We start from the raw sequence: 18570 nt of genomic DNA, 5'->3' as shown, positions 1-18570 counted from the left end.
GAATTTATTTATTTCAATTGTATGTTTTCTACTTAACATATGTCAAACTAATCATTTTCATCTGCATTGAGGTATCCGTATCTCAAAGATTTCAGTTCAGAAAAAAAAAGAAAAGTTCTACTTCAAACTTCTTTTACTGTAAATTTACGACAAACTAATTATTTTCATCCAGGTAAAATAAAACACTTATCTTTTAAATGGTTTACCAAATAACATCTGCAAACAATGTCACACCAAAGTAATGTAAATAAATCCCACATGAAAAGTTCACAAACTTGACTCCAAGATATAAATGATTATATTCCCAACTTCAGCAACATCTGAAATAAGGTCAGTGTAATGATTTTATGTTTATTTCATGACAAAAGCAAAATTCTCTCTTTTTTTAATAAATTAATGGTTTATCGACCTTATTCAAAAAAAAAATAAATAAATAAAAGCAAAATGCTCAGACTATACATCCACAAGGTACTGATGCCAAACCAAGATAAAACCACAACAAATAACAGCATTTGAAACAAGAGTTATTTGCCCGAGTTCCCGTTACAGCCTGACCTCCAAAAACATTAGCCAAAAGAAAATAGCAACAATGAGATGAACAGCTACCTTGCAAGATTCAAAGGGAACTCATGGGCGGGATGTTTCCTTAACTATTGATCTTCTCAAAAACCCAAGTAGTTAGCTTGGAAAACCTTATCCACAGTGATTTACAGCAAGTTGTGCAGGGTATACATCTAGTGGTTGATAATTCAAGCAATCATTAACTGGCAATGTTCCCCTGATCGAAGACAAGAAATAAAAATAATCATTTATAAAAACGAGTTCAGCCTGAAGAAATATAGTAGTTCCAATAGTTTCTCATAAAAAATTAACACTACAGAGGATCTTTTATTAATGTCCAAAAGATGCTAACATGAGATCCTACATGCATAGAAAAGTATTTACCACATCGAAGAATTTGCAGACATGGAAACCACACCAACATAGAGAGCATGATATACTCATGCAATGCCAACAACATTAAACGACAAAATCAAAATCTGCAATAGAATTATAGATCGCATAATTATGTAAACGTGTTTGTCATGGACATATGAGATCTAGGAAGCATCTTCTCACAGCCTAACCTGACATCTGATGAAGATTAAGTTGCTTCCTATTAAAATCCGAGTTAGGAATTAATTACCTAAAGAAATTTGTGTTTGGAAACCCTCTGATGCTCAATAAAAAGGTCTGTGAAGTACTCCATTTCCTGAAATATAAGATGATAAGAAGAGAGATCCAAACTTTTCTATTCAATTCCAAATTTATATAAAAAAACCCCATGTTGGACACTTAGTTATTAAATTAACCAAAACACTGATACCTGACGCACAACACCTGAATTGCTAGTGAATACTCAACACCGATGAAGCTGTGCAGGATACACATCAAGTGGTTGATAACTCAAGTGATCATTAACAGGCAATGGCCCCTCCTGAAAACAAATAAAACAAAGTAAATTCTACCAAGACATTGCATAATAATAGTATTTTATAACAGAATGTCAGCCCAAAAAAATATATATAATAGCTCTCATAATTTCTCATTGAAGCTCATGATTGCAAATACAGATTTTATCATGTGCAGATATCTTAGAATGTGATTCTACATACACACAAATGAACATTTTCCAGGTCAAACGAATTGAAAGAATTACAGTCAAGGAGATCATACCAATGCAGGAACAAATGACATATTATTACCATGCAATATGTAAAAGGTATAATAGACAAGACGATAGATATGATAAAAAGACTTTCTAATGGAAATGTAGGCTTTAAGAAACACTTCAGAACAAAGCCTGGCACATGAGAAAGGTTCAGTTGTTAGCTTTAGACATTCCAGTTAGGATTTACCTAACTGGATTGATAACAGGCTTTTTTACAACGCTGCTTAAGATTCAGTGATATCAAAATGCAAAATAAATTAGTTTTGCTTAAGGAAGTTAATGGGTGCGACCGAGGGGGACATTTAAAACAAATGTCTTGGGTCTTTTCTACAATTTTTAAGCTTGGGAAATATGTTCATACAAGTCTTTGTGCTTATTGTCACATACAAGATTTCCATTAGAACAAACTAGACAACAATTTATCTCAGTTTTGTAACGATTATCTATACAATTACTTTCCTTCCAATAAGAATGAAAACTTTCTTTCTCCCACTTATCAAGTCATGGTCTTGACTTTGAGCACATCCAACTTTAAGATCACAGATATAAATGGAAAGACATAAAAAAATATATCCACAAAACTAATAAACCAGTTTTATGCATGCCTTTCTTGTTTTCTAAACAAATCTATCAGACACTATTTTAGATAATTTACTGTGACAGTTTTCTTTAAAAAGAAAAAGAATAACAATTATATTAAACAGCATATCATACATGCAAGAAATGTATGGATTTAAATGGAGAATTTTTCATAAACTCAATGAATAACTTCCATATATAAGACAAACAATGATGACTTTTAGCTATGTAAAACCAAGCAAAGAAAGATAAATCACCACAGCAAGTAAAGACAGCAACCTGCAGACAATAAGAATTAATATTCCTTGGATAAACATTAGAAAAGACACCATTTAATTGAACTATCAAACAATGAGGGAATCTCAACATCAGCGTCAGCAGAACAGACAATACGGGGATCAAAATAGCTTTGACAAAGGTTTATTAGATGAAAGATAATTGAAATACCTCTTCAATGTTTACTTGAAAAGGCACTGCAAGATCCTCAAGCATCACAGGAGAATATTGCTTCATTCTCTCCTCTACTTCCTAAAGAATCATACATGAGATAAAACAATAGTTTGAGCAACTTCATTGACAATCTAATAACCAAGAAAAACAGCATCAACAATATGATCGTTTCTGACAAATGAAGAAACATCACAGAAATACACAGGAGCGCGCGCACACACACAAAAAGGAACTCTGACCACAGTTCCCATTTCACCTCAACTAATTTGTATGCACGAATTAAATGTCTATAATAATGAAGCAATGTATATGAAAGAAAAAATTGATTTCCATTAATCAAGTTTGAGATGGGGTACCCAAATAAAAATTCTTATCCATTGAAGGGGAAATCTAGTCCATAAATCATGCTATGTCTCGAAGTTGGCCTATTTTATCCCTATCTTCATGCCAAAGCTTCTGATAAGTGATAACATATTTGTACTGTTCATTACTTAATGTCCATGAACTTACTTGAGATCCTCATCTATGTTCCTTTCATTTAGTAGTATAGATTTATCTTTAACCATGAAAAGTTGAAAAAAATAATTTTTGATGAGCTTATTGAAGTTAATTTGCTACTCTTTCCTGATTTTTTTAGCATGCAATAATACAATAGTAATCTACCATGAGAAGCTTTATATCACTACAAAGCACATTTCGCTAAAGTATAAGAATACCTTTCATTAATTGTCATTAATATATGATCCTAAGATATGAATGGAACCAAACTGCCAAATTTTGATTATAACTATAGTGACAGACACTTAAACCCAGCTCAATCCAATAATGTCAGTATGGCATCAAAATGAATTTTTCAACATAAGCTGCAATATTAGTAGAAAATACGAATAACTGTAACATTGAACAAAAAAATAAATAGAAAATTGGCTTGCTATTTTCAACAGAAACAAATTAAGAGAAGCCTACAAAATAGCATTACAGAAACAAGTTTACTCCATATCAATCCAGTAACCCTTGATTTTTCTACAAGTTCTTTGGCAAGCATATGCAAGATATGCTTGTTTTGCATCAAGCCATACATAGCAATTTTTTCAGTCTCATCAATGTACTGTGAAGAACATTCAAAAGTATATGGTAAAAAACTTTGCACATTTTATTAGATTGAGAATAAAGAACACATGCACAGCAAAAAAAGACTAATACGATCGGCATTCTATGAATTTTTCATGGTTGAAAAATATTTTTTCATTACTGTATTTGTTTGTTCACAACACAAATTTGTAAATTCCATGCTTCAAATGTTTCAACAGCTTCATTTGATATGTTTCTATGATATTAGTGGCTAAGGCACTACAATGAGCTCTTGGGAGAGTGAAACCAATGAAAATTTACCAGTTAACCAAAAACATATGGAAAGGAATTTATATTTCTAACAATTTAGACAATTTGTTTTCTGATTATATGCTTCCACAAAATATTTATGTTAATGTACTCACTCATTAAATGACACACACACACACACACACAACCAAAAAAGGATTATAGACCTCCAACTATTAGTGTACACATATTTATGGTTTTTAAGGTTGCATTTGCAAAATAAACAGAGATTTGACCTTTGCTGAGGTCCATTGGACCGCAACTTGGAAAGAGCTAGCCAAATTGGTGAATGGTGCATATATATTTTTACATTAAGATTGGGTGATTTGCTATATCTGTCTAAGTATATGTTCCTGACTGGTTAGATGCACTTTTTGCCTGAGGTTGGATTTCTCTTTCCATAAACATTAAGTTTCTAGAAAATACAAGCCTGCAACTAAAGCTGGACAAGGTTAGTGCTGGTCTGTGTTTACCAACAATAACATTCGAAATGGAATTTAAATCAAACAACAGTACTTGATTACAATCTGGCTATTTGATTTGTGTAGCAAGAAATAAAATATACAGGAAAATTACATCTAGTTTCCATAAGTAGAAAGAGAATTATTTTGAAACAAGCAAATAAATGACTAAATAACTCCCAGTCAATAAAGGCATTGTTTAGTCATCATGGCAATGATGGCGAACAAATATAAATTGTAGTTCACATATTTATAGGCATCAAAGGAATGAGTTCTAAGCCCTTTGGGTTGCACAAAAGAATATCAAGCTTTCTCAGTCATAAATCCTGTCTGGTCTTTAAACCATGGACGGATCAAAGCGAGCGTAATAGAGATGGGAGTGATATGTGGGAAATGGTTAATCTGTGATCTTGAATATTCTGACAGGCTTTCTTAATCTAATCTTTTATAGGATAAATTAAAAAAAAAATGTTCCAGTGGCAACACCATGCATTCCTACTCAAAGATAAGAAACAAAGTGCACACATGCAGCTAGCATATGGAGAAATGGGTACTCTGGTTAAAATGCTAAATGATTGCCATAACTGAAAATTGGGTAAATTAAGAGAATTTTAAATCTGAAGATAGGGATTGCTGCATACTTTGGTGATTTTCTCCAGGTCAACTCTACCTCCATCACTAATATCATCACCAAACAGAATCCTTTCAGCACAGCGTCCTCCGTGTGCAACAACCATTTGCATTTTCATATAACCAAATGTAGTATACCCTTGGTCTACCATGTCCTCCCTTGGATAAAATACAGAAATAGCAGTCTCCTAGCCTGCTCTAAACAAAATAGGTTGGTTAAATGCAAGTTCTATTGCAAAGACTTCAAGTATGAATGCATAGTTAAAACAATCTCCAGTTCCATTCAGGATATGTACCTTGCCACCAGGAAGCAACTGCGAAAATGCATGCCAATCAAATCGAGTGAACAAATGGGCTAATAATATATGGCCAGCCTCATGTATGCTAGTAATCTCTTTGTTTCAACGGAAACCTATATTTTTTTTTTTTTGGGGGGAAAGAGCTCAGAGAGCTAATTTTATTGATAGAGAAAAAATTACAAAAAGTTTAATCAGTTACACAGCAAAGCAAACACAGAAAAAAACAAGAAAAACAGAAACCAAATACAAAAGCTAGCACAAAGAGAAAGCTAAAATGAGAAACCAAAGTCGAAAAAGATCTTCATGATCCACTTAGGTAAGTCGCGACCAGACAAAAAGATTCAACATGTGGTGGTTGTTGCTGGCGCCAGTAAGAGCAAGAGCAGGACCATTCCAACGACTAGGAATGAACGCCAAAACAGGGTTACCTGCAATTTGAAGGAGGTGGGAGACATCCGAGACATCAAAATGGAAACCTATTGTATGAGCATGAATGACAACGAGAGAAGAAAGAGTTAACAAAATAAAAAATAGATGAAACAATACAGTTTTGGTCTGCTATGACAGTGTAAACAAGGTTACATACACTTTCTTCGCACTTCAATTGTTCTTCTTCAGTGAGCAGTACGCCCATACCCTCGAGCAACTGTTTATCTAATACATCAATGATGTCTTTCTGCATTATCATGGAATGACCTTTCTGTACCTGAAAATCATAACTTTTCAGTCATCCTTCAAAAGGCAAGACCCACTACTTAAAGCATATATCAAAGATCAGATCCATTTCAAATTTTGCCTCCATAAAGCCAGCATAGTTAAGGTTGATAAAAACTGAAAATCAATTGGTTCCATTCTGCAGGTTGAAAATTTTCCATGAACCACATATATAGAACTCAACTGTTTACACTCATATATATAAAGAGCAAGGGTAGCATTGACGTACAGATTTATCAAAACACCTTTGATTAGTCCTAGTATATCACGGAAAAAGCTGACACCAATAAGTCCTTTAAACATATTTACATGATTATTATACCATCCATCCATTAAAACTGACCTATTGGCATTTTAACCTTGAAAACTTTTTATATGATATTGCTACATTTCTTGGCTTACCCATGAAGGCATCCCATTACTTATCAAGAGGATTTAAAACTATAAAATATTAGGATTTTAACTAAGTTTAAATTTAAGAATATTACTAGTCGCCCTATAAAATAGAGTTATATTAGCATATATGTGTGCATTTATTAGGGTTCGCGTTAGGGGTTGTTAGGTTAGTTTATCATAATACAGTATGAAGTTAGGTTATCTTCGATATAGGTTAGGTTATTCTCACTTTCATGATTTTTTTTTTTTCAAAGAGTCAAAGGGAGCACATCAAAGCACAAAACAATGAATGGCATGTTGCATCCCTGAAGAATGAGAGAAGCAACATCCGTCAATTGAGCTTTACCCAAATCAGAGCCTAGGGTGCTGTGGTGCTCTCACCACTTCAATATGTCTCATTGAGAGCCTTTGGCACAACATGCCCAATGAAGGGTGTTACCACATCCCATCTCATCTCATGAGAGTTTCAAGTTAGAAATTAGAAAGAAGGGTGAAGCAATGCCCAAGGAAGGAGATTTCGTTGCCTTTCCAAAGTTATCTATTGCGCAAAGATTATCCCAAGTTGGTGACGTCCTGACTATATTTATCTCAAATATCCCTCAATACGACTGACTATAAACAGAACTCAAAAGAATCTCACTGATCTGGTCCATCTATCACCTAATATCTATAGACAATGCCAACATCAATCATTTTTTAGTCTTCATCAATTACTCCCCCTTACTTTAGTAGGCGTCAATATAATCTTCTTCATATAGCTGCATTGCATCAATATGGATCAAATAATCCATCAATAATCTAAGATCTCAGAGCTAGAACAATTGAGAGGAAACAGCTATTCTGTGAAAGAGATGACAACTACCAGAGAAAGAAGGGTGGATTTGAGTGGAAGCTCCTTTATTCTTCTTTTCATTTATCATTATGTTTATTGAATACTTCAATATTGATTTGATGACTCTTTTGAACTAAATCACCTTACTAGGATTCCAACAAACTTTGATTTCTTAAAGTGATATTGAAGTATTCTTTAAACTTGATGTTCTTAATGAAGATAAGATGTTGATTCAATTTTGCTCTTCATATTTTTATGAATGACTGACCATCATCGAGATTGATCTGCGAACCATTGATGAACTCAAGAGAGGAACTCTATGGCTAGTTTTGGATTTGAATTATTAATGATCAATCATGTGATTGATTAACTTATAGGATGGGAATATACTTGCAAACCAAACACATTAAAAAATGAGTAGCACTTAATAAATCTATTCTTTAGATAATTCTCACAGGGATATTGAGATTTGATAAGGTTTAAGTAATTTCTATAAGGATTCTGCAGTAGCTGGGGACCATCCTAACAGTTGCTAGTGATAGTAAACTTATCAGATACAGATAACAACTCCCAGAAATCAATCCGCATAAAATTCAAAATTGACTGCATTGAAGTAAAAAACACTAAATGAGAAGAAAAATATACCATAAATGCATGTAAGAGAACCGAAAAGAAACAAAAAAAATTAGAAATTAGAGTAACTTAACATAGAAAAAGAATAATCAATTAGAACACCTTAGATTTATGAAGCAATAAAATTCATCAAATAAATGAGACTCACATAATGTTTCTAGTATTCTTTATCAAATATGAGGGAAATAAACATTTGTGTTGCAATTTTAGATAAAATGCTTTCACCAATAAAAATAGGAAGGACAGTACTGATGTTACAATTATCAATGTCATCAACAATGATGATTACGAGAAAATGATGAAACTTTGTAACATGATACTTTTGGAGTTACTCGAATAGTTTAAATGCTAACAAAGAGTTAACTCTACGATAGTAAAGAATTAATTATACCTCTGAAGAATTGAGTTTGTTAAGAAAATATGTATACGGCAGTTTAGGACGATAACGCCACCATCTTTTTGATATCCATAATGCCCTATTAATTAGATAGCGTATCTGGTGCTTTATCCATAACTTGGTCATGCAAGCTTTTCTCCACTTCTTGCATGTCAAAATCAACTACGTACTTAGCTTTCATGGAGTCAATATTCTCAGCCAGATTGTCATTGCTGAGAATTTCTTTCCATGCTGCTAGCCGTTCTCTCCACTTCACTCCATTTTCTCTGTCATATAAAATCTTATCAGTAGGATCTGTGCAGTTGTAACATTTCAGAAAGAAAAATAGCAGCATAACCAGGATATCTAATAAAACCAAAAATTTTTAACATAAAGAAATAGAGTGATGGTTCTATATCAAGTTAAGAAATTGAGGAGGATATAACATAAAGAATGGATCTCAAGATAGAACACAGAAAGTCAATACAAAGGCCAGGGCATCAATACGTTTGCAATTTTTATTTATTTAAAATGGCTCTAATCACTGTATTAGATAGCATTTTAGCATGCACCGCAAAACTTAAACTAAAGAAATACGTTTCATACATACGCATAAGCAAAATTAATTCTGAACTAAATGAAATTATTGCAAGATAAGTCAACAAATTGGGCATAATTGCAAGCCAAATTTGAAAACAAAGTATAGTGAAACAAATTTGAACTTTTTAGAAGATGGCCAAATTCTGAATGATATAATATTTATTTGCCCAAGTTCTAGTGATTTCATGTGAAAATGATACAATGATCAAATATGCACATCTATAGGTTAATAACTCCGACATAAGCGAGAGCTCACAGGAGTATATTAGTATAGTGCTTAGTTCAGACTCTATTGGACATGTTGTTTTAGTAGTTTAAATTGGATTAATTTTCCATCATTTACTAAAGCCTTCAAGTATTCAGTAGCAAACATATTATATAAGGACAATAGCATTTTCAGAACCTTATTTGACTAAACATTACTTTTATTTAAATGTTTTCTTCTATTGTTTATATTCAATACTAACTTATTTCCTTACCTTAACTCTACACTATGATTTGAAATTCATTCAAAGTTCTGGATTTAAAAAAAAAAAAAAATCACTTCAGCCATTCAGTCATAACCTTTTTCTTTTTGCCTTCTTACATTTTTTGAGAAATGTGGGCAAGCCACCATGAGAAAAAAGCGAATCGGTCCCTCTAATTGGGGAAGAGAGTGGATTGCCAACTCTCCATTGTGAGATGGTATTTAACCACGATTATGACCTTGGTTGAATTGCACTTTCAGCAATTAGAAAAGAGAGATTCAAAAATTAGTAAATAAGGTGAATTTGAACAAATATGGAGGTTAATTACATATTCTAATTGTTACATAATCAAACTCTTATTGGTATTCTAACAAAATGATAATGGCCAATCAAATTGAGTCCTTAATTTATTTGACTGATATTTGTATTCAAATCATCTTACACAGATTATATGCAGTTTATCATGGTTTCACTGTTAGCTCTCCTCAATCATATCATTAGCCCATTATTTTCGAAAACTCAACTTGAATGACCAGTTAAACAGCATTGAACTCCTCCAATTGTTACCCACAGAAAAAATATCAGGTCCAATCTTTACTGAAATTGAAATTATACACTCTTATCATATTTGAATCACCAACACATCTGAACAAATTGCTGTACAACTCCCCTAGCTACATTTTAATAAACGTTCAATCATACTAACATCTAGTGATTTGTTAATTCAGAATTCATTCAAGCAAAACCCTACAACTTTAGTTTTGCTTGATTCCACACAATCAAATTGTCATGCCTCAACCCATGGGCCAAGCACGCAACAACCGCCATGGTATCTTGAAGTAGGTGACATGCACGCCCATCTAACTCCAAGACATCACCAGGCTATGTTATCCTACTACAATTATGATTAACAATATTCAAACTCATTAAATATTGCAAACTAAGTAGAAAATATATCAAACACATGGTAACATAGAACATGTGTACAATTAAAATTTATAGAAAATCATATTTCACATGCTAGTGGATCCGTTTTAGCACAACACTAAACAAGGAGAAAATTTTGGATCTAAGCAAGACAAAAAGGAGAACAGACTAGCGGGCTCAACACAATGTAGCCTAGTTCACAATGAGTGCAAGAGTCTTTCCCTCAAAAATGTGGATGACAAAGATATGAGTAACACAATTGCCCAATGAGTGGACAAAGAACAATGCAGAATCAAAAAGGTAATGAGAAACCTTATTTAACTAAACATTAGTTTTTATTCAAATGTTTACTACTATCATTTATGTTTAGATCCAAATTTTGCTCCATGTTCAATGATGTGCTAGAACAGGTCCACTAACCTATGAGATTTGATTTTCTGTAAATTTTTATTGTGCACATCTATGTTACTTTGTGTTTGATATGTTTTCTGCATATTTTGCAATTGTATAAGGAGTTTGAATGTTGTTAACATAATTGCAGTAGGATACCAAAAGCTTTGTGATGTCTTGGAGTTAGGCAGGCGTACATGTCACCTACTTCAGGATATTGCAGTGGTTATTGCATGCTTGGCCCGTGGGCTGGGGCATGAAAACCAAGCATGCAACAAATCAAGCATCCAATTAGATAAAATAAAACTGATATGGTCAAAAATTTCCTCAGTCATATAACTGATTCATCAATTAGCAAATTCAAAATTAATTAGAGCAAAATAGCACTAAATCTAACAAATTAAAACTTCATAAAATAAAACCACATTAACACATGCAATACCAAAAAAATTACTCTTCAACTTTATCAGGTAAAATGAATTTCCTGACTTAAACAAGCAGATTGAGGAGCATTTTACCTTAATTGTATTGATAATTTAGTGATAATCACGCAAACAGTCTATTACTGCAAGTTCATATTCAAGATGACTTTGAATTCAGCCAATTTCAGTACAATTCAAAGGAATCGAGCTTAATTTCATCAATCAAAAGACAATTTCTAATTATCTGAGAAAATTGTTCTCCAACTGATCTTAAATAAGAACTAAATAACAATAAAATTTGCTATATAGATAATTTATTGAGTTAGTCAACTCTAGTTTGATCAAATTTAGTCAAAAATTATTTCTTAGAAAAGGGAAATAACTGCACCTATCACCACTATAATAACCCATCAACTCCAGTGTGATCACATCATGCACAGTCAAAAAGGTCCATTTTCTCAGAAATCCAAATTTTGGTTTACTTCAAACCAAAAACCCACGGCACATACTATAAAATAGTGGTAGACAAATTAATTACTCACCAATTTGGTATGCAATAAATTAGGATTTCCTAACATCTACAAAGGATACTGACACCCTTTTAGCTTGTAGGATTTAAAAGGGCACCAACCTGTAATGCCCAATGTCTCCTTCAATTCTTTCTTCTCTTCAAGGCTTAACATTGCATCTTTATCAATTTTACTAGTAACTTGGAAAGAAGGTTCTGGATCATCCTCCCATGCATCTTCTCCAACATAAGCTTTATCTTGAACAAGTGTTCCCCCAGGACCTTCAATGAACTTCTTAACAATCAATCCTTTTGGCAATTTCTTCCTCCATATGCTTTTCTTGAACCTGCAAAGAAAAACCTGATTAGCTGTGGTCATAATTAAACAATTACTGAATTAGCTGCATCATACAACAATGTTAAAAACTGGCTTCTAAGAGACATCAAAAAATCCATCATAAGGCTATCATAGGCTGAAACCAATGTGGTTGAGAACAAAGAATGAACAAAATAACCCTACGGTCAACTTTTTTTCTCAATGGGAAAACAATCTTGAGTTGATATGCATTGGTAGATATTCAAAGTAAAGCTATAGCTTCAGAGATGAAGCACACAAAATATGAGATGAAGCATACAAAATATGTTATCAGTCCTAAGTTGATATGCTTTGTTTGAGGAATAAAATTTCTGAAAAGGAAAAAGTCAAAGTATCATAGAGATCAAATGATCAATACATAGTTTAAACTATACAAAAAATAAAAAATAAAAACTCAAGTTATTGTCATTTTTAAAATGAATTTCTTCATGGCATAATTCGGTTCAAAAAATTATGAGATTTTCTGTTGAAGCTTTTATGTTAACAAGTGATCTATTTCCCAAAGCAATTCATCAGCCATTCATCAATTCAATCTTTTCAAGTTCCAAAACTGAAATGAAATTCAAGGGAAATCAAGTGTAAGCACAAAATTGATCCTTAACTGAGAATCTTTGTTCAATTTGGTCCCGAAACTCAAATCAAACATTGGTCAATTCGGTCCATGAATTGAAAATGAAAGACAAGAAGAAGAAAGACTCAAGTGACTAAATTTTCACTTAGTTCAGGAAATATCCTTGAACACTATTGTTAGTTTAGGGACCAAAGTGACCGACTTTTGAGTTCAAAGGTCAAATTGACAAAAAGTGCTTAGTTTAGGGACCAATGTTGCACATATACCAACTCAAATACTTGTTACACAAAGCATCTTAATGATGTCGAGTTAGCATATCCATGCTATGATTTTTAAACTTATATAAATAAGATCATGTTAAAGATTAACTTATTTTGCTTTCCAAAGTTACTCCATCAATAAAATGCAATTACGAAGTAGTCCTTGAATTAGAATCAAAAACATCTTTCACATTGCGGGTTCAAGTTCATGTAAGTGGCATTCTAATTCATGTTATAATTTCTGCTAACACTAACCAAAGATATAAAAGTTAGCATCTCAAAGTCAAAAGACAGATTTATCTCACGATAAAACCACATAACAAAAGTTAACATGGATGGTAAAGCTCACAACACATCAAAACAACACCACGACTTGAACTCCATTCTCATGTCAAATAAACAGGTACAAGTGCACTTTTGGTCAATAAATTATAACACATTACACTACATAACCATTTTGCTCCCTAAAACCCAAAATGGTTCATTTTAGTCTAGGATTAAAAAAGAATTGAGTAGGATAAGAATTGCTTGCATTTTGTTTTGGTTTAGGGATTATTCTAGAACTTTACTTCTTAGTCCAAGGATCAACTTGAACCTTTATATTTGGTTTTGGGACAAAAATAAATATCTTGGTATGGTCCAGCAACCAAAAGTTCACTTTAACCTATAAAAAACTTAGAGCAATTTGGGAATACTATTAAATGGCTTGGTAACCAGTTATGCTTTCTCAACAAATAGAATTTTAAAGAATGCAACCATAAAGAGTCAAATAGAGGGAGGGCATACAACTTTCTCAAAAAATTCTATTTATATAAAAAATCCTTACATAATTAAATTTCAAGTAAAGCATGCTCGTGAAGTTTCAAAAACTTGCTACCATAATCTCATTTAGCTATCTATCAAAGACAACATTGTGAATTATAAAAGCACAAAGTAATAGTAATCTGTATGTGCATCCATATTATATTGAGAAAGGTTATGTATGCTATTTCTTTATATTAAAGATGTATACTAAATACTATCTTTGACTAATAGATTGAATCATTATATTTAGTTAAAATAACTTGTAGATCCTAGAGATTTTTGTTGGTGCTTCCACAAATTATAGAACTACTATAGATATGTTTGGCTGTTGAGTTAGGCCAAGAGTTAGGCCAAGATAACCTCAAGGTGCCCAAAGGCTCCAGCCAAGCACCCAAGGTTACACGCAGCAACTTATTTTACAATTTATTTAATTATTTAAGTAAATATATTGGACAATTATTGAAAATTTTATTAATATTAATAAAATATCATTAAGTACAAAAGTAAACTTTAAATTTTAAAATATTTGTTTTGATTATTATTAATCAAATCAAATTTTGGTTAACCAACCAAACACACCTAATGTACTTGAACCAAAATATATTTGGGCCAAATTCACACAAACTAGTAATTCAGTCTCATTTTTACAACACTGCCACATGGGGTAAATATTTTATAATCAAAAACATGTGGTGAGTTAAAATGAACTCACAAAAGACATGAATAAAAAGTAATAATTTCATCGAGCTGTTTGCAAGAGATCCTTACTGTCTGGTCTGTGTAGATTATCATGTTATCCTTATTGTGATGTTTTATTCCTCTGTTACAATATTGGTAAAGAACTTCTCAAAGGCAATATATGTCTCTGTTACAATATTGGTAAAGAACTTCTCAAAGGCAATATATGTCAATAATGTTTGGAGAGGATGATTGTCCCAAAGGATGTCCTCCTTATTTCCACTATGTGTAAGATTTTATTAAGACTTGTGCTGACTTGTTCACAGGAAAAAAAAATTACCAACAGAAAACTATAAAACAAAAGTCTTTTTCTTACAAGGAACAGATTTAAATGTTCAAGACACAACAAAAGTAAAAGAACTAGAAGGAAGGATGGATTTTTCTAAAGGGAGGAAAATTAAGAGCGGGTCATCATTTGCAACATTAAATTAATTGCTAAAGAAAACAAATAACATGAATGTTGCAGACTTACTTCCTAATATTTGCTCTAGAAGGCTCAGGTATCAATGCTTCCATGTACGCCTCAGTCAATTCCTTCTTACTTCGTTGGTATAGATGACTTCTAATGGTTCCATAGATTCTTTGACAAAAAATAGCCACAATACTGATATACAAAAGCAATACCCAAATACAATTAGGTTCCCACTTTTGAATGTCCTGAAGAAAATAAAATGATATAAAATCATTAAGATATTCAATGTAGGTTTCACAAATATTATATACAAAAAAAAAATGCAGCAAATTAATAATCCTCTTCCATCATATATTCAACTATTCATGCATAAATCATGCGGTGTACAAACCTCTTATAAATTGAAAAAAGATTATGATTTATTAGCTGGAATAATTTTTCAAAACACCAAAACATGATGCAGCTGTTTAAATTGCACATTTAATAATTGGATCATTCAGAACCTTGGAAGAAGTTTGCAAAAAGAGTCACATTGAAAATGATATAATATGTTGTCCCGAAAAAGAAGTTACAGTATCTAAACTTCCAAATGCACAAAGGCATACACACGTATTCCTTTTTACCCCAAACAGACATTCTCAACTTCTTGAAGCTTCATAAAGGAAATTTCAGAGACTCCAATCTACATAACATATCAAATAACTTGGCTTGATAGAAACGGTAGTATTAAATCATAATTTCATTGAATTAAAAAACTATACCACACTGTGAGATATCAAGAGTGGTTTAGCATCATGGGGCATGAACATATTTATGTAAAGTGAAGGGTTGCCCCATCGCTCTAACTAAAAATATGGTTTAAATAAATAAAATAAACAATCAGCAGACTTTCAAGAAGAGGAACAGTATAAAGTACATTTTAATCATGCTTAAACTCACTGAGGTATTAGGTTGAGGGAGTGAACTTCAAATTGTTAGGAATAAATGAATTCAATTATGAAGTGGCACACATGCAATTATGAAAATAACCTTAACAAAGACTACCAAGACCCACCCATTTCAGAATCAAATTGTCACTAACTAAACAATTAGAATTGTGTCATTGGCAGCTAAAGGCAAGGAAAAATACCTTCCAATTTTCCCACTTGTTCCAATCGACCAAAGAAGGAACCTTTTCCATCCGAAATCGGACTAGAGCATCTCCACTCTTTCTTGCAACGTCCTGCACAATGTTGAACACCTTTGTGGACTGCTGACCAACACCCTCCACATCAAACCCAGTTTCCTTTTTGAGAATTTCTCTCAAATTTGAAAGCGCGCGCTCGGAACCGTGCTGCACTGAAAGAGAAAACTTTCTCCATGAGAAATCGTCCGATCCATCAGAGGAGGAAGCTAAAACAGCGGTTCTACGGCGGCAGAGTGTTCTTCTTCGAGGGAGGGGCAGAGAGAAGGAGGGCCTGGAGAGGAGTGGACTCTGAGAGGCGTGAAAGTGAGAGGGGCAACAACCGGAACGCACTATGAGTGCCATCAGGGCGATATCAGGATATGGAGACTAGATTTCTCAAGAATGCCACGATTGGAGCATCTTCAGAGAGGAGCTGAGGTCTGAAGGGAGGGGGGGTTTTGGGTTTTATCCTGCTACGAGTATTTTTTTTTTAATTTTTTTTTATTTTTTTTTTATTACAGGATATCCTTATAAAGAGCCTAAATTAGGAAAATACTGCTCTAAAATTTGTCAATTAATATAGAGTAAATGACCTTAAGGTTGAGTTTAATTGGTGACCCTCGAATGTGGATCAGTTTACGCTACTTTATTTAGTTGTTTATGGTGATATTACCTGAATATGATAATTTGAGTAACATTATCGGCAATATAATTAGCATTTGAAGGGATTAATGATATTTTTATATAAATTCTCAAATAGTTTTTCTTAACAATATGGATACGGAGTTGACATTCATATCAGCATCACATCATTTTTTTTCTTTTCTAATATTTTTTTTTCTAAAAAAAAACTTAGTTTCAGTTTGTTTTCTAAACCCTAAATCATAAATAATAAACTGGATACTTGATAAAGGGTTTAGGATTTAGGATTTACCATGCATTTGGATTTGGGTAATGGGCCCAGGCAGCGGTGGCGAAACCATGAATACTTGATAAAGGGGCTGAAAGCAAAATGTAAAAAAAAAAAGTTTTATCCAACAAAACAACTATTTCTAATATAAAATACTACAATAATATAATTTTTAATTAAAACAATCATAATTTGAATACACATACCTAAAAAAAACATAAAGCAACTATTTATGCACACTTGAAGTAGAACTGCCGCCAGCGCCAGTGTCGATTTGTGAGACATGTGACTAAAAAAGGGTTGCTGCATACGGCGAGTTTGCGTTTTCTAAAAATGTTATGGAATCACTTCATAATTAATAGTTGCAAAAACCACCCTCTCGATATAGACAATTAGCCTATCATTTATCCACTCATCTCCTATTTTATTGCGCAAGTCTATTTTCACAATATTCATTGCCGAAAACACCCTCTCAACACTAGCTGTCATAACTGGTAGAATTAATGCCAACTCAATAAGCCGATAATGAGTGGAAAAATAAAACTTTTATTTGTCTCAACCATCTTCTTTGCAAAACCACCTAAGTCCACAACATTTGCAAAATTTTCATCACACCGCACATCATATATAGAAGTGGCAAGTTGATCCTCAAGTATCATGCATTCAGTCACAGTAAGTCTTCAGGATAAAGCTCTGCAAGCTGGAGTAGTATATGGATGTTCAATTTGGAGAATGTGTCCCTTAGATCAAGGCATGACACAAGAAGAAGTAACTATGTGCTAGTTTATGGGAAACAATTTTGCATTTATTGTGCTATCAAATCAATAACCTAATATTACAATAAATAATAAAATCAATAACAAAAACTAAAAAAAAAATTAATGGGATTTATGAAAACATAATAAACATATAAAATAATAACCTGACAAAAAATTTCAACGCAATAATGGTGAAAGTTAGTAATAACTTGCCCCTCCCGCATAGAACAACCACGAATTCTCATATTATCTTCCATATTAAGCATCGGGATCGAGTTTCTCTCACAAAAAAAGCTAACCTCCTCCAAAAATTCCTCTCATCTTGTCTCCCTAAGGTCTTGAAGCCGAACTTTTATGGCTATAATCAAATGCTTCGCTTGAACAATATCCTGATCTTTTTGTTGTAAAGCAAGTGATAACTCATTCAATATCCCAATAAACACCTCATCAAGTACATCACAAATAAGATAAATTTTTTGAGAGGTCACTAAGGATTTTTTTCAATTTGATCACCAAACTTTAATTTGAATAAAAAAGGTCATTGATATTTGATTTATCTTCATCGGCAGGTCACGCAGGTGCTTCCCGCCCACCTTTGTTGATGTGGCTGCCGGAGGAGCTTAATCAGCACCCACATCACATGCCATCTTACCGACATGGCTATCCTAGTCATTAATAATATTCCACAGTGGACTCAACCCGCCACATCACCAAGAACCACTCCACATCAGCCTCAGACATCACCGTTTTCTAGTGACAAGACATTACCATCCTTAGTTGAAATGCCCTAGAAGGTCATCT

At 33.0% G+C, this 18570-nt stretch overlaps 1 protein-coding gene and 2 long non-coding RNA genes across 5 annotated transcripts; all 3 read right to left on the bottom strand.

Annotated features, from left to right (window-relative positions):
* Positions 1–488: 488 nt before the first annotated feature.
* Positions 489–2819, bottom strand: LOC120269282. The gene is made up of 4 exons (XR_005539121.1): positions 2738–2819; positions 1367–1477; positions 1187–1252; positions 489–778 (listed from the first exon to the last, which is right to left on the bottom strand). It is a non-coding gene; the product is annotated as an uncharacterized LOC120269282 (long non-coding RNA).
* A 999-nt stretch (positions 2820–3818) lies between these two features.
* On the bottom strand, positions 3819–5593 carry LOC120269283. The gene is made up of 3 exons (XR_005539122.1): positions 5508–5593; positions 5223–5399; positions 3819–3848 (listed from the first exon to the last, which is right to left on the bottom strand). It is a non-coding gene; the product is annotated as an uncharacterized LOC120269283 (long non-coding RNA).
* Positions 5594–5708: 115 nt separating this feature from the next.
* On the bottom strand, positions 5709–16572 carry LOC120269281 (ATP-dependent zinc metalloprotease FTSH 12, chloroplastic-like). 3 transcript variants are annotated; one of them, XM_039276618.1, is made up of 6 exons: positions 16066–16572; positions 14997–15181; positions 11899–12122; positions 8477–8748; positions 6097–6216; positions 5709–5986 (listed from the first exon to the last, which is right to left on the bottom strand). In XM_039276618.1, the coding sequence occupies exons 1-4, from the start codon at positions 16462–16464 to the stop codon at positions 8735–8737; spliced, it is 822 nt and encodes a 273-aa protein (XP_039132552.1). In that variant the 5' UTR covers positions 16465–16572; the 3' UTR covers positions 5709–5986; positions 6097–6216; positions 8477–8734. The 3 variants fall into 3 exon arrangements, with proteins under 3 accessions (XP_039132552.1, XP_039132551.1, XP_039132550.1); XM_039276617.1 differs by having other exon boundaries at positions 5709–5938; XM_039276616.1 differs by lacking the exons at positions 5709–5986; positions 6097–6216; positions 8477–8748 and adding an exon at positions 9633–11094.
* Positions 16573–18570: the final 1998 nt, after the last annotated feature.

This window comes from Dioscorea cayenensis, chromosome 9, assembly GCF_009730915.1.
Source record: "Dioscorea cayenensis subsp. rotundata cultivar TDr96_F1 chromosome 9, TDr96_F1_v2_PseudoChromosome.rev07_lg8_w22 25.fasta, whole genome shotgun sequence".
NCBI lineage: Eukaryota > Viridiplantae > Streptophyta > Magnoliopsida > Dioscoreales > Dioscoreaceae > Dioscorea > Dioscorea cayenensis.
This window is presented reverse-complemented; position numbering and strand designations above follow the sequence as displayed.

Coding starts and splice junctions, on each gene's coding strand:
- LOC120269281 (XM_039276616.1), bottom strand. CDS start 16,464: ATGGCACTCATAGTGCGTTCCGGTTGTTGCCCCTCTCACTTTCACGCC. Junction 12,123..14,996: donor TCTAGAGCAAATATTAGGAA/GTAAGTCTGCAA, acceptor TTTTCTTTGCAG/GTTCAAGAAAAGCATATGGA. Junction 11,095..11,898: donor GGAGACATTGGGCATTACAG/GTTGGTGCCCTT, acceptor TTCATGCCCCAG/CCCACGGGCCAAGCATGCAA.